Genomic DNA, 14,864 nt, shown 5'->3' with positions numbered 1-14,864 from the left:
TTATATTCTCCAAAATTGACCTTAAAAGTGGTTATCACCAAATTAGAATTAAAGAAGGTGATGAGTGGAAAACCGCTTTTAAGACCAAATTTGGTTTGTATGAATGGCTAGTGATGCCCTTTGGGCTCACTAATGCTCCTAGCACTTTCATGCATATAATGAATCATGTTCTTAGGGATTGCATAGGAAAGTTTGTAGTCGTCTACTTTGATGACATTTTAGTGAATAGAAAAACCTTAGATGAACATCTTGGGCATCTAAGGCAAGTCCTAATAATTCTTAGAGTCAACCACCTCTATGCCAACCTTGAAAAATGTACTTTTTGTCAAAGACAAGTAAAATTTTTGGGCTTCATTGTTGGCAAGGAGGGAGTACAAGTTGACTCTGAGAAAATAAAGGCTATCCAAGAATGGCCCACCCTAAAGAGTGTTGGAGAAGTTAGAAGTTTTCATGGCTTAGCTAGCTTCTATAGAAGGTTTGTAAAGGACTTCTCCACACTTGCATCCCCTCTTAATGAGCTTATTAAGAAGGATGTACCTTTCCTTTGGGGTGAAGCCCAAGAAAAAGCATTCAAAATCCTAAAAGAGAAACTTACCAATGCACCCATTCTAGCTCTACCCAATTTTGATCAAACCTTTGAGCTAGAATGTGATGCATCCGGTTTAGGCATAGGTGCTGTGTTACTTCAAGGAGGTCACCCCATTGCTTACTTTAGTGAAAAACTTCATGGGGCCACCTTGAATTATCCCACCTATGACAAGGAACTCTATGCCCTCATAAGAGCTCTACAAGTTTGGGAGCATTACTTGGTGACTAAAGAATTTGTTATTCACACCGATCATGAGTCACTCAAGTATCTTAGAGGGCAAAGGAAGTCGAATAAAAGGCATGCCAAGTGGGTGGAATACCTTGAACAATTCCCTTATATCATCAAATATAAAAAGGGAAAGAGCAATGTGGTAGCCGATGCTCTTTCAAGAAGGCACACCTTGCTCTCCACCTTAGGAACACAAATACTTGGCTTTGATGATGTAAAGGAATTGTATGAGCTTGATTTAGACCTCCAAGCCACTTATGCCAAATGTCTCTAAAAGCCTTTTGATGGATTCTATCTTCTTGAGGGGTATCTTTTTAGAATGGGCAAACTTTGCATACCCCAAGGATCCATTAGAAAACTTTTGGTCAAAGAAAGTCATGAAGGAGGTCTCATGGGTCATTTTGGGGTTGATAAAACCCTAAGTTTCTTAAAAGCTAAATTTTATTGGCCACACATGAGAATAGATGTCCAAAGACATTGCTCCTGTTACAGATATTGTGAATATATTACAGATATTGTGGATACATATATTATGGCTATTATCCTCACTATCAATTAGGGATATGATTAGATTAGTTTCCATAATATTAGAGATTAGTATCTCTATCATTTATTGTATTCACTCTATAAATAAGATTGATATGTGTACAACAATACACACAATTCCTGAATCACAACATGGTATCTAGAGCTTAGGTTATTTTTCTTTTAGAATATATTTTTCTCTCTTCTTGCAAAGGCCCTTGCTGCCACCTCGCCGCGCCGGCGGCTACCGCCTCCGATCGCTGTGTCGCTGACCACCACTTCCGGTAACCACTATGACCGCCATCGGCCGCTGCGCCGGCGGCTACCACCTCCGGTCGTCGCACCGCCGACCGCCGCCTCGGGTTGCTACCTCCGACTACAGCCTCTGGTCGTCGTGCCGCCAGTTGCCGCGCTGCCGACCTTTGCCTCTGGTCGCTACCTTCAGTTGTCGCCTCCGACCGCCACCTCGGGTCGTCACACCGTCGTCACTGGACGCTTCCTGTCGCCGCCTCCAACTGTCGCTTCCGATTGCCACCTCTGACTGCCACTTCTGGTCGCCAACTCCGACCGCCGCCTCTAGTCATCGCCTCTGGTCGCCGACTCCGACCGCCGCTTCCGATCGCCGACTCCGACCGCCACTTCCGGTCGCCGCTTCTGGTCGCCAACTCCGACCGCCGCTTCCGGTCGCCACCTACAACCGCTTCCAGTCGCTGACTCCGACCGTCGCTTCAGGTGGCCGTCGCCTCCGATCACCGCTTTCGGTCGTTGCCTCCGATCGCCGCCTCTGACTGCTGTCTCCGGCTGCCTCCGGTGACCAGTTAGCAGATATGTTCACAAAACGCTTAAAGGACCTCGGATTGATTACATTTGTAACAAGCTTGGTGCATATGATATATATGCTCCAGCTTGAGGGGGAGTGTTACAGATATTGTGAATATATTACAGATATTGTGGATACATATATTATGGCTATTATCCTCACTATCAATTAGGGATATGATTAGATTAGTTTCCATAATATTAGAGATTAGTATCTCTATCATTTATTGTATTCACTCTATAAATAAGATTGATATGTGTACAACAATACACACAATTCCTGAATCACAACAGCTCCAAATGCATTACTTGTTTGAAAGCTAAATCAAGAGTAATGCCTCATGGACTCTATACCCCCCTTCCTATAGCTAGCTCCCCTTGGGTAGATATTAGCATGGACTTTGTGCTTGGGCTTCCAAGGACTCAAAGGGGATTTGACTCTATCTTTGCGGTAGTGGACCGTTTTAGCAAAATGACTCATTTTATACCATGCCACAAAGTGGATGATGCTAGCTATATAGCCAAACTTTTCTTTAGGGAAGTGGTCCGTTTGCATGGTCTACGCAAAACAATTGTTTCCGATAGGGATGCTAAGTTCCTTAGTCACTTTTGGAAAGTTTTATGGGAAAAACTAGGAACTAAGCTCCTCTATTCTACTACTTGTCATCCTCAAACCGATGGCCAAACCGAAGTAGTAAATAGATCCCTATCCACTTTGTTGAGGGTACTCCTCAAAGGGAATAAAAAAACTTGGGATGATTGTCTCCCCCATTTAGAATTTGCATACAATAGAGTAGTCCATAAGACTACTAATCTTTCCCCCTTTGAAGTTGTCTATGACTTTAACCCAATCACTCCTCTTGATCTTTTACCCCTCCCTAATACCCCTTCCTTGTTTCACAAAGAAGGAGTATCTAGGGCGGATTTCATTAAGAAATACCATGAAAAGATCAAGAGTCAAATTGAACAACAAACTCAAAAATATGCCAAATACAACAACAAAGGAAGAAAGAAACTCACTTTTGAAGTTGGGGATTGGGTTTGGCTTCATTTGAGGAAGGATAGATTTCCTACTCAAAGGATGTCAAAACTAAACCCTAGGGGAGATGGACCATTCCAAGTCCTTCACAAAATAAATGACAATGCATATAAATTAGACCTTCCTTCTGATTATGGCACTAGCTCATCTTTTAATGTATGTGATCTCACATCATTCTTAGGAGCTGAGGATTTGGATGAAGATTGTCATCTGAGGACAGATGCTTCTCAAGAAGGAGGGGATGATGGAGGACCATCCTTGAAGACACATGTGGGCCCCATCACTAGGTCCATGGCTAGGAGAGTTGAAGAGGAGGAGGGTGTTCACACACCAAGAGACACTCTCCTCATGATCATAGAGTATTAGTGCTCTCCTAAGCCTCATTAGTATAGGTTTTATTTTATTTGCCAATTTTACCCTTGTATTTTGGGGTATTTTAGTCATAGGATTTATTTTCTTTGTATTTCCCATTTTACCCTTGTATTATGGGGTGCTTTAGATGATTAGGTTTTAATTTTGGGCTAGGGTGTACATTAGAGGGGTGACGCCTATTTTTTGGTGAGCATTGGATCTATTTTTGGTGATAGAAAGGCTTAGGCCCAAGTGGAGGGCAAAGGTTGCATGGTCTTATCATGCACCTAGTTGTAGCCAATCTAGACCCATAGATTCCATCCTTGGTCACCAAGTTGCATCTAGGGTTCATTTGGCATTTCATTTGGAGCGCATTTGCCTTATGAATTTCGGCCATGCATGTCCCAAATGAAATCCTAGATGCCTCCCCTCCTATAAATACCCAACACCCCACCACTTGTAAATACTTTGGAATATATGAATTTGAGTGAGCCTTTTTGTGCCTCAAATCTTCTCCTTAGTCACTAGGTTACCTTTGGCTAACCTTCTCCTATCTCCACCATTGGAGAGTGAGAACCCTAGAGTGGCCTCCATTTACCTTTGGAGTGAGCCAACCTTGTGAGCACCAAACACCATATCTTAAACACTTCTGCCACCCTACTCCTATTCTCGCCTACCTCCATTATTGTCACGTCAACTTCCTTTTGTCTACCCCTTGGTGAACCTAGATCAAGGGCAAGGAGTCTCCTTTCAACCATTGTCATCACCTATGGAAGGAACTACTCCATCCATGTGCATTTTAATGTTATATGATAAATTGATATTTTTATGTCTTGAATGAGTGAGATGTGATATTATTACTAATTTATCTGTGTTATATATGTTTTGTTTATGTTTGGCTATCCGGTGTATATTCCTACACTGTGAGCCAGAGTGAGATGTTTCTCACTCTTTTTTCTTGTGTTGTTTTTCCTTGACTGTCTTACATGTGATTATCAGCATGAGGCTGAGGATGTTGGTGATGAAGCTTAGACTTCTATGTTGGGATTTGCTTTGATAGGACATGTGACATCGGGGCGTAGATATGATTAGATTAATATGTTGTTTCTGTTAAATTATTTTGAAAATATTATCCTTATTTCTTTTGTGATTATGTTATTTGTTTAAGTTATGAATGTGGTGCTCTCTATCTGAACATGTTTGTATTAAAAAAAATGAAAGACTGTGTTATTTAAATTTTATTATTTGTATTATGATATGCGGGCTAGAGGGTGTCACATTAAGTGGTATTAGAGCAGGTTGATCCAATCGGCCGTGAGTTATGTACTTATCATGATTCTGTTGTGTACTTTGATAGTGTTTTATTTGTTGTATACTTTGATGATACTTTGCTTTGATAATGATGATGATGATGTTCTCCTGGTGTTGATATTGTTGAGTTTGACACTGTTAGATTATGTTGTAATTAGAGGAATGATAGATAGTATTAGCTAATATCATTATGACTACTCTTCTTCATTCCTATGAGTGCTGAATTATTTGATACTTCTTGCTTACGTAAGAAGTAGTGGTTGGGTGGTATCGCTTGTGGCCTTAGATATATTGATACACTATTGTTGTTTGGTGTAGAGGATATTTTCGCTGCAGTTTTTTTGTGCCAGTATGAGTACCGTATTGACAGATTTAGATTTTATGGTCTTCACAAAAGTTGTAGCCTTAGATGTTATCTTTCCAATGGAACTAGAATCAGGTAAAACGGAGGTCTATAACTCCAGTTATAGCTACTTTGGTGATTAAAGGTCTAGCTGTAAGTGCTGAATATATCTGCTGCGGTTTTTGAAATTTTTAGCTAAGAAGGTGATCTTTTTAGAATCTTATGTCTTCATACGAGTTGTAGCTTATTCTCTTAGATTTCTTTTGAGATAGGTTTGAGATCATTTGGATGAGTATAACTCTCTAGGTATCATTTTCTTTGATTGTTGTTGAAGGGATATGCATTGTGTCATGATATTTTTGAATCGTTAGGCAATGCAAGGATAAAAATTGATTTTTATCATGATTCTGAGATGTTAGGTGGATTGAGAGGTTGTTTAAGGTTGTATGATGTTATTTGGTAAAGTTGGTTCATGTACATGCTATATGGAGTAAATTGTGATTGATTCGTATATGCTTAGGAATGATATATATCAATTGTTTGAAGTAGGTATTCTAATATGATTTGATATGCATGTATGTTGATCGAGGATAGATGACCTTATGGATTATTTAGTGGGTGTTTGTGTGTTTAGTAAGATTGACCTTAGGGAGTGATATCATCATATTGGAGTTGAGGATGAGGATATATCCAACATAGCTTTATACTAAGTTATCTAAGTATGATTTTTGATTGTATGAGGTGGGTTTTCTAGGTCTAGTAATTTCTAGCGGAGGTAACGTAGATCTATCTAAGATAAAAGTTATGGTTAAGTGGGAGATACTTAAGTCAGTTAGTGAGGATTATGAGTCTTCTTGGGTTAGTTGATTAATATAAGAGGTTCATCGGGAAATTTTATAAGATAGTCCTACCCTTAACTAGATTGACTAGTGTTAATATTTCTGGATTTTAGTAAGCCTTTCGTGGTATATAGTGATGCTTCTAAATATGGATTTAGATGGAGTGTTGATGCAAGAAGGAAAGGTAGTAGCTTATGTTTTAGGCAATTGAAAATTTATGAGAGGAATTACCTTACCCATGATCTTGGGTTAGCGGTTATGATATTTACATGAAGATTCAGAGACATTACCTACATGATTCTAAGCTTGAGGTATTTAGTGACCATAAGAGCCTTAAATATCTTTTGACCAAAGGAGTTGATTATGAGAAAAAGGAAATAGTTGAAGTTTCTTAAGGACTAGGATTTTAATCTTAGTTGTTATCTAGGTAAAGCCAATATGGTGGTCGATGTTTTGAGTAAAATGACCATTCCCATATCGTCTTTGATTTAAAAGTCAGATTTGATTAAGGAGGCTAGAGACTTAAGTGTCATGTGTGAGCTCACCCTTAAAAGCATTGGATTGAGTCTGTTGAAAGTGACTAGTGAATTAATGGATGAGATTAGAGAAGCCTAGGAGTTAGATCTTGTCTTAGTAAACCAAGTGCAAAGGTTTGGTAAGGGTATAGATAGCCCTTTACGAGTGGAAGTTGATGGTGTTTTTGGGTTCAAGGATAGAATTTATGTACCTAGTAATCCTAAATTAAGGGAGATGATCTTAGAGAAAGGACAAGAGAGTACTCTTAGCATTCATTTAGAAGCTACTAAGATGTATCAGAGTGGCGCAACAGAAGCGTGGTGGCCTAAGGTGAAGAGAGGAGTAGAGGAAGTTTGTGTACTCATGTTTAGTATGGTATAAGTCTAAGACAGAACATCAAAAGCCTTTTAGGACTTTTGTAACCTTTAATGTCCCTATTTGGAGGTGAGATAATGCATCTAGACTTTGTTGTGGGTTTTCCCAGGATGTTTAGGAAGAATCTTGAGTTTTAATGAAGGAGTCATAGTCGAACCTCTTCATTTCAGAAATTCGAGAATGAATTTCTTAAAATGGGGGAAGTATTGTAACACCCCAATATTCAAAAAGGTTATTATTATTATTATTACTATTATTTTTATCATTATATGGTATTTGGTCATAATTATTTTAATAATTATAGAGAAATATTATTTTGTACGTTTTAAATAATTATTGTTTTGGACAATTATTTTGTAAGTATTAAATAAGTATTTTTATTAGCATTTTTGAATAAATATTTATATGTTTTAAGAGAAGGTTGATTTTATATGATATTTTGTTATTGAAATTATATTATTATATTTTGGGTAAGAAATATATTATTATTATAGAGGAAAAATATTTTATAATATACATGTATTTATTTTATTTAATTATTTTGAGGAAAAAGAGAAGTGGGTTAGAAGAGAAGGAAAATGGGTTGGGTTGACCCAGCCCAATGGATTAATTTTAAGAAAGGAGTCGGGTAGTGTTAACCCTATCTACCTCATTTGCGTTCTAAGGGGTTATGAAAAAAAAGGAGAAACAAAGAGCTCTAAGGAAGAGTACTTAAGAATGATCTTAGATCACACCAAGACCATTCATCTTCTGCCCATCCAGGTAAGGGGGGAGTGAGAAACCTTACTTTGGGTGTGGGAATGTATGTTGGGTAGTGGGATTGGCCTCCAATCTTGTGTTTGTTGAATGTTCATGTATGAGGGGTTTTCCCCAATGGTATCTGTTTCATCTATTATTCTTCTTGTATGTAATTAATTGTATAAATTACTTGAATGAATGATTAACTTTAGTTTTAAAATTGTAATTGTATGATTTGAGATTTCTATGGGTCCCTACAGGAAACCTATGAGAAAACGGACAAAGTATGAATGTTTTCTATTTTGCCTTTTGATTGCTTTGTTGTGTTCCTTATTGGATGTGATGCATGAGTATGTGGTTAATTTTGAAAATGAATATGTTTTTATATGCATTAGAGTGCTCTGTGGGTTCCTACAGGAAACCCTATGAGAAAACGGGCAAAATATTAATGTTTTCTTTTTTCCTTCTGATTACTTTGTTGTGTTCCTTGATGTTTGCAAAGTGTAAATATGTGTTTAATTTCACAAATAGATGAGTTTTAATATGGATTAAAGTGTTCTGTGAGAATTGTGAATATAATGTGATAATGTGATAATGTGAATATGATGATGAAATATGATGATGGAATATGAGGATGAAATTTGATGATGAGATGTGATGATAATAATGTGATATGGGAATGCATAGAGTCTTGATTGACATGCATCATGTGCATAAATGTTTTTAAGGGTACGATATGAAATACACCGCTAGAGAAGACACCCTAGTGTAAAAGCTTTGGGGATTAGTCCTTGGGGATAGCTCGGTTTGGAAGTCCCAGTCTCGCCCATTGTGTGCATTGGATGTATCTTGCGCGGCTTAGCTATCTCGACGAGACTCTAGTAGTATGTCCTTCTAGTGAGAGTGCGCAGAGGGTGTGACCCAACATGTACTCCTAGACTACTCTTCGTGTATTGCTAGCAGCAATATGCCATGTGATGTTTTACTGGCGCCACATGCATGATAAAATGTAGTTCGTGTCTATCCATGTGCATTTTAATGTTATATGATAAATTGATATTTTTATGTCTTGAATGAGTGAGATGTGATATTATTACTAATTGATCTGTGTTATATATGTTTTGCTTGTGTTTGGCTATCCGGTGTATATTCCTACACTGTGAGCCAGAGTGAGATGTTTCTCACTCCTTTTTCTTGTGTTGTTTTTCCTTGACTGTCTTACATGTGATTATCAGCATGAGGCTGAGGATGTTGGTAATGAAGCTTAGACTTCTATGTTGGGATTTGCTCTGGTAGGACACGTGACATTGGGCGTAGATAGGATTAGATTAGTATGTTGTTTCTGTTAAACTATTTTGAAAATCTTATCTTTATTTCTTTTGTGATTATGTTATTTGTTTAAGTTATGAATGTGGTGCTCTCTATGTGAACATGTTTGGTATTTAAAAAAAAATGAAAGACTGTGTTATTTAAATTTTATTATTTGTATTATGATATGCGGGGTAGAGGGTGTCACAGTGACAATAAGAATAATTTTTTACACGATTATGTTGTTCTCTAATATCCATCTCTGTTCTAATCCTGCTGGACTTTGGCCTACCCTTGGAAGTCCTCTTGAGTTCTGGATTTGGCCACATAGTTAGACCAGTGTAAGTAGGCTAATAATCTTCATGTCAGAACTCTCCAAACTGTCCTTCGTATACCTTTGCAACTTGTTGTAAGGTATATATGGGAGATATGTAGGTTTGATAGTTGTGACGTGCATGTAAGCATGAAGCGAGTACATGCGAGCAAGGGATATGAACTTTCTGGAACTTGTCACAATCACACCACATTTCATCTAGCCTTACTGTGAATCTTCCAGCTGGTCAAACTTCTCTCAGATGTTGCATTTCTTCCACTAGAAATCTAGTGATTGATCTGTCAAAGGTGATAACTCTATGAGTATTTGCCTTGGACTGTACATCTTGAATAGTTTTACTTGCAATTTTCGAGTAGACATGTCCAGCATTAATCATTGCATCCACTTCCCTGCCTTTTTGAATGAAAAACTTGTTGCAACGAGTGTATGTGGCCATTACCATGGAAAAAATTGGCAGATTTCGTGTTTTCTTCAATACAAAATTAATAGACTCAGCTAGGTTTGTTGTCATGTGTCCCCAACGTCATCCATTGTCCCATGCTAATGTGCATTTTTCGCTAGGAATGTTGTCTAATCATTGGGCTGCTTCAACATTAGTATATCTTACTATGTTGTAATAGTAAAAGAATCTAGGTTCAATCATCCCATAAGCTGAAAAAAATAATAATTAAATAATGAAAACATTATTAAATTTTTTTAAAAAAAGTAATGATAAAATTACCCATGTTGACGACATCTTTCTTCAGTTCTGCATTTTTGAATCGTCGCATGAAGTTTTGTGCAATGTGTCGAATACAATAGACATGGACAAAATTATTTTCTGTCCAACCACTTCCATTTCTTAAGTATGCACTTCGAATAGCCTCATGACAATCAGAAATTAGGCATAACCCGTCTTGCGATATTACATATCGCCTTAAGTTCTTAATAATAAAAAAAACCATGCATCGCTAGTTTCACCTGCAACAACAGCAAATGCAATAGGAATTATGTTGTTGCGACCATCTTGCGCAACTACGACCAATAACGTACCTTTGTATTTGCCGCATAAAAAGGTTCCATCAACTTGAACAATTGGTTTGCAGAAGGCAAAACCATCAATGCATGGTTTAAAGGTCCAAAATAACCTTTTGAATATAACATTCCCCTCTTCCAATAAGCCACCTTGGTAAGCCGGTTGCGTATTAAAGTTCCAAATAAAGCCTAAAACATACATTTGCATTGCTTGCAACATACCTGGTAACTTGTTAGACGACTCCTCCCAGTTTCCAAAGATGTTTTCAATGGCATGTTGTTTGGCCAGCCATCCCTTTTTGTAACTAATTGTATAACCCATGGTCAACTTGATGTAGGCTATGATGGTATGTATTAGCCTCAATAATTTCACGAATGGTTTGAGAAATCATTTGTGATCCCAATTTATTATGATCTTGGGAGATGAGTGAAGAAACACATGTGTGAGGGCCTTTAAGGATCATGATTTCCCAATGTTGTTCTTTAGTGCGCAATATAACACGACATCTCCATTCACAATCATGGTGAACGCATTCCACGAGAAGCCTAGTAGTGTTTGAGTGCTTAACCTTGTAAGTGCAATGGTTGACAATGTGAAATCTGTTAATGGAATCTTGTACTTGTTCTTTTGTTTGGAAGCGTTGGCCAACAAAGAGTGTTCCAGGTGGATACACACAACCATTTCACGTTCCAACAGATGGCTATACTCAGTGTCTTGTTGTTAGATTTCACTGGGAAAGTCTAAAAAGTGTGGAGGTGGGTTGTATATGGCTACTGGTTCTAATGGTGGATTATTTGGAACTAGAAGGATTTCTTCTTCATCATCATCTTGATGTTCAAAGAGAATTTCATCTTCGTCTTTGCTAAAAGGATCGAAGACATTTTCTGTTGGGAGACCAACAAGAAGATGATCTTCAATGTTGGTTTGAATATTGGGATGAGAGGCAGAAGCTGTAGCTTGGTCAAATGGCTGAGAAGGTATTTGATTAAAGTTCATGACTAGATCAATTAAAAGTTGTGTGTATGACTCAATGTGGTGGTTGGAGGCAATATCATAAGAAGGGTGGGTTAGGGTTTTGATAACTTTGATAAATTTGGTATGGTGAAAGTGAAGGTGAAACTTGTGGTGAAAGTGAAGGTATTTATAATGGAAGGTTCTGACACCCAGAACGAGCCGTTCTAAAATCAGAACGGTCCGTTCCAAACTTCGAAAAAGGCCTAAAACCCTAGTTTAGAACGACCCACTCTGGCCTTAGAACGGCCCGTTCTTGGTGTCAGAATGGCCCATTCTGACATTAGAACAGGCCATTTCAGATGCAAAAAATTTTGCATGTTCAAGCGGAATGGCCCGTTCTAGTTTCAGAACGGCCCGTTCTGGTTGCAGAACAGGCTGTTCTGGTTGCAGAACGGGCCGTTCTAAAACACAAAAGAATAAAGAAAAAATAAGTGAACAGTAAATAGTGCTAGTTGGAGAAATAAATTTACAAAGTTGCTATTTGGGTAAATTTAAAAAAAAATGTATTATTTGAGTAAAAAATTCTCCTCTTCTATTCATTTTATATATAACTGAGATTATAAATCAATTTTATTTAAAATCTTGACAAAGATTTTCATTCAACGTCATATTCTTTCATATAGGTCACTTTTTTTAGTTATTTTTTTTTTGTACTACATGTTATCGTTTCAGAATGCTCACTCAAGTATCTTAGTCTCTCTTCTTATGTCTGAATCATTTGTATATCAACACCAATATTAATATGTGAATTGTTCTTTCATATTTAATTTTATTTGAACAAACTTCAATTATATATTAAGATATTTTGTCAAAATTTTATTTATATCTCAAATGAAAGATAATTGTACCAACAATTAATTAAGATGTTTATAATCGTAAATGTAACACCCTATTTTTCATAAAATAGTATTATTTATAAAATTGTATTTTTTTTAATATTTTTAGGGATGTAGAGATATAACTATTATTATTTTGTTTATTGAAGAGAAATATATTTTATATTATTTATTTCATAATTGTTTTGGAAGGGAATGAGAAACAGGTTGGAATTGAGTTGGGTTGGGTTGACCTAGCCCAAGGGAATGAAAAGGAAGGGTTATTAGATTAATCCCATCGGTTCTCATTTTTGACATTCTGAAGAAGTAAAAAGAGAAGAAAGAATATACAAAAGCTTTGAGGAGGAAAACTCAGAAACAACTTCAGATTTCACCATAGCTATCAGATTCGCATCATCAAGTGTGGGGGAAAGGGGAGATTTATGTGTAAAGTCACATGGGGGAATAAATGGAGAAGAGTCCCCTTGTAATTTTTAATAATTTTATAATTGTTTCTGTTTGGAGAATTATTGGTATTAGGAGATTCTATATATGTTTAGAATTATGAATATGTGAAGAATTGTTAAAATTGATGTTTTAGGAGAAAGATCGAATCATTGACAACGTGCTTGTGAGTTAGGGTTCATAAGGGAAACTAGAATATTGGATTTTGGTTGAATTATTGAATTATTGAATATATTAAAAGTTTATTATTAATAAAACCTCTGAAATCTGCAATTGTGGGGATGGATTCAAGGGGTTGCATGTTGATTTTTTTGAGTTTCAGGTGTGGAGGCTCGCTGTCATCAAATGACTCAATCGTTTGAAAGGACTGAGCCCTTTGGGGGCCGTGTGACAAGGAAGGATCTTTGGTAAAGCTATCAAAACGGGCCAGCCCGCCCCATGTGGGCCAGCCCACCTTGACCCACTTTAAAAATGAGCCAACCCAACTCGGCCCACTTTTGATTTCTAAAAAAAAAAAATTTGACCCGGCCCGGCGCACCATGGGTTGGTGGGTTATACGGGCCAGCCCACCAAAAATTAAAAAAAAAATTATCAAAAAAATTCAAAATTTTAAATTAATTATAAATTAACATAATAGTCATAAAATTAGCATCATTAATAGTCATAAGTCATAACTCATCATACAAAATTAAATACAAATCATGATAAAAGTCCAAAATAAAAATTTTCAATATCCCATCATACAAAATTAACTACAATTCATACTTAAATTTTTATTGCAAAAAAAAAATTGGTGGTTTGGTGGGCTACCCGGCCCACCACAGGTTCAGCCCGGGCGGGCCGGGTTAAAGTCGGCCGGGTTGAGATATATCCACCTACTATAAAACTTTAATTTTTTTTTGCCTAGCCTGGCCCGTTTTCAAGGTGGGCCGGGTTGGGTCACGGGTCCCAGCCCACTTTGACGGCTTTAATCCTTGGAGACAAAGGGTTGAGCCGTTGAAAAGGGTTGAACATTTTTGAAAGGGCTAAGCCCTTCGGAGGCCGTGTGGCAGAGGAAAATTCCTGGAGGTAAAACGTTGAGCACTTTGGAAGGCGCCAAAGTGGTTTGGTTCTTTCCATATTAGACTTTGATAAACATTGTATCCTTGGATGTTAGCTTTCTAATAGAGTTGGAATCATCTAAAAAGGAGGTCTAGAACTCTAGTTATGGTTGTTTTAGTGAACAGGGGTCAAGCTATCAACATTAATTATACCTGTTGCAGTTTTCGACATTTTTAGCTAAATAGATGATGCTACAGGAGTGGTGTGAGCATGGAATAATGTTAATTACAAGATTTGTGTGTGGTAATTAGTACTTATGTTGGCGTGGCACGACCTTGGGCATGAGTTGCTACAGGGGTGGCGTGATCTTAACATAGTACAAATTATATGATGTGATGGATTGATGTGATTGAGAATTGTGATGTAAAGATGATGCATGATTGATAGAATTATATACAAATGGCTGTAAATATTTCATTATGTAATGAGTTATGATGAGATTTTGTCGTGGCTTTTCCTTGTGTGCTTTACATATAGATGTGTTCTTTTCTCACTATACAATTTGTGGATGTTTTAGATGAGGAAGATCCGGCTGTGAATGGCATCCATAATGCCAACAGTTAAGTTATGGGTGTGCTATAATATTGTGACATTGGGGTAGGGAATTTCTAAGACATGGGTATTTTTTTGGCTAAAACCCTAATTTAGTCCCCATTGTTAAAAATGTTAGCAATGTTTGCCTTCCGTTTAAATTTCTCAAATGTTGTTTGGTAGTTTCCATGTGGAAAATAAATAAATTAGTGATTATTCAGTTTATTTAAACCATATGTATTCAAGTCTTTAAAAAATTAGAGCTTAATATGTGTATGTCTATGATTATTGGTTTGGTTTGACGTTGATATTTGGTGCACCCATGGTTTTACTCTTAAAAACTAACAGTTAAATTTAAATCTTGAGACAATGCTTCAATACTATCATTACTAATTTTTGATAATTCCATTACAATTAAACCAACACTACAAAAATATCCAAGCACAACATCTCCAAAGTTGTCATTACATACAAAACACCATATTTGCCTACTTCAAATAAAACACTCTTCCAAATTGAACTAAGTTGTTACAAATTACATACACTAGGACCAAATTCAACAACAACAAAAAACCAACAAGAATTATCAACACCTTCATCTATCATCT

The 14,864-nt window shown here is 37.0% G+C and overlaps 1 protein-coding gene across 1 annotated transcript; it reads right to left on the bottom strand.

Moving 5' to 3' along the window:
• Positions 1-9,889: 9,889 nt before the first annotated feature.
• Positions 9,890-10,651, bottom strand: LOC145954677 (uncharacterized). The gene is made up of 2 exons (XM_083069363.1): positions 10,276-10,651; positions 9,890-9,966 (listed from the first exon to the last, which is right to left on the bottom strand). The coding sequence occupies exons 1-2, from the start codon at positions 10,649-10,651 to the stop codon at positions 9,890-9,892; spliced, it is 453 nt and encodes a 150-aa protein (XP_082925489.1).
• Between the last annotated feature and the right edge of the window lie 4,213 nt (positions 10,652-14,864).

Source organism: Cajanus cajan, chromosome 2, assembly GCF_000230855.2.
Source record: "Cajanus cajan strain Asha chromosome 2, NIPB_CcT2T_4, whole genome shotgun sequence".
Classification (NCBI taxonomy): domain Eukaryota; kingdom Viridiplantae; phylum Streptophyta; class Magnoliopsida; order Fabales; family Fabaceae; genus Cajanus; species Cajanus cajan.
The sequence above is the reverse complement of the archived record's forward strand: the minus strand, read 5'-3'. Positions and strand labels throughout refer to the sequence as shown.

What these genes read in the sequence shown, in the direction of transcription:
- LOC145954677 (XM_083069363.1), bottom strand. Translation starts at nt 10,651, where the DNA reads ATGGGTTATACAATTAGTTACAAAAAGGGATGGCTGGCCAAACAACAT. An exon ending in TGCATTTGCTGTTGTTGCAG is followed by an intron (nt 9,967 to 10,275) that starts GTGAAACTAGCG and finishes TATTTTTTTCAG; the next exon opens with CTTATGGGATGATTGAACCT.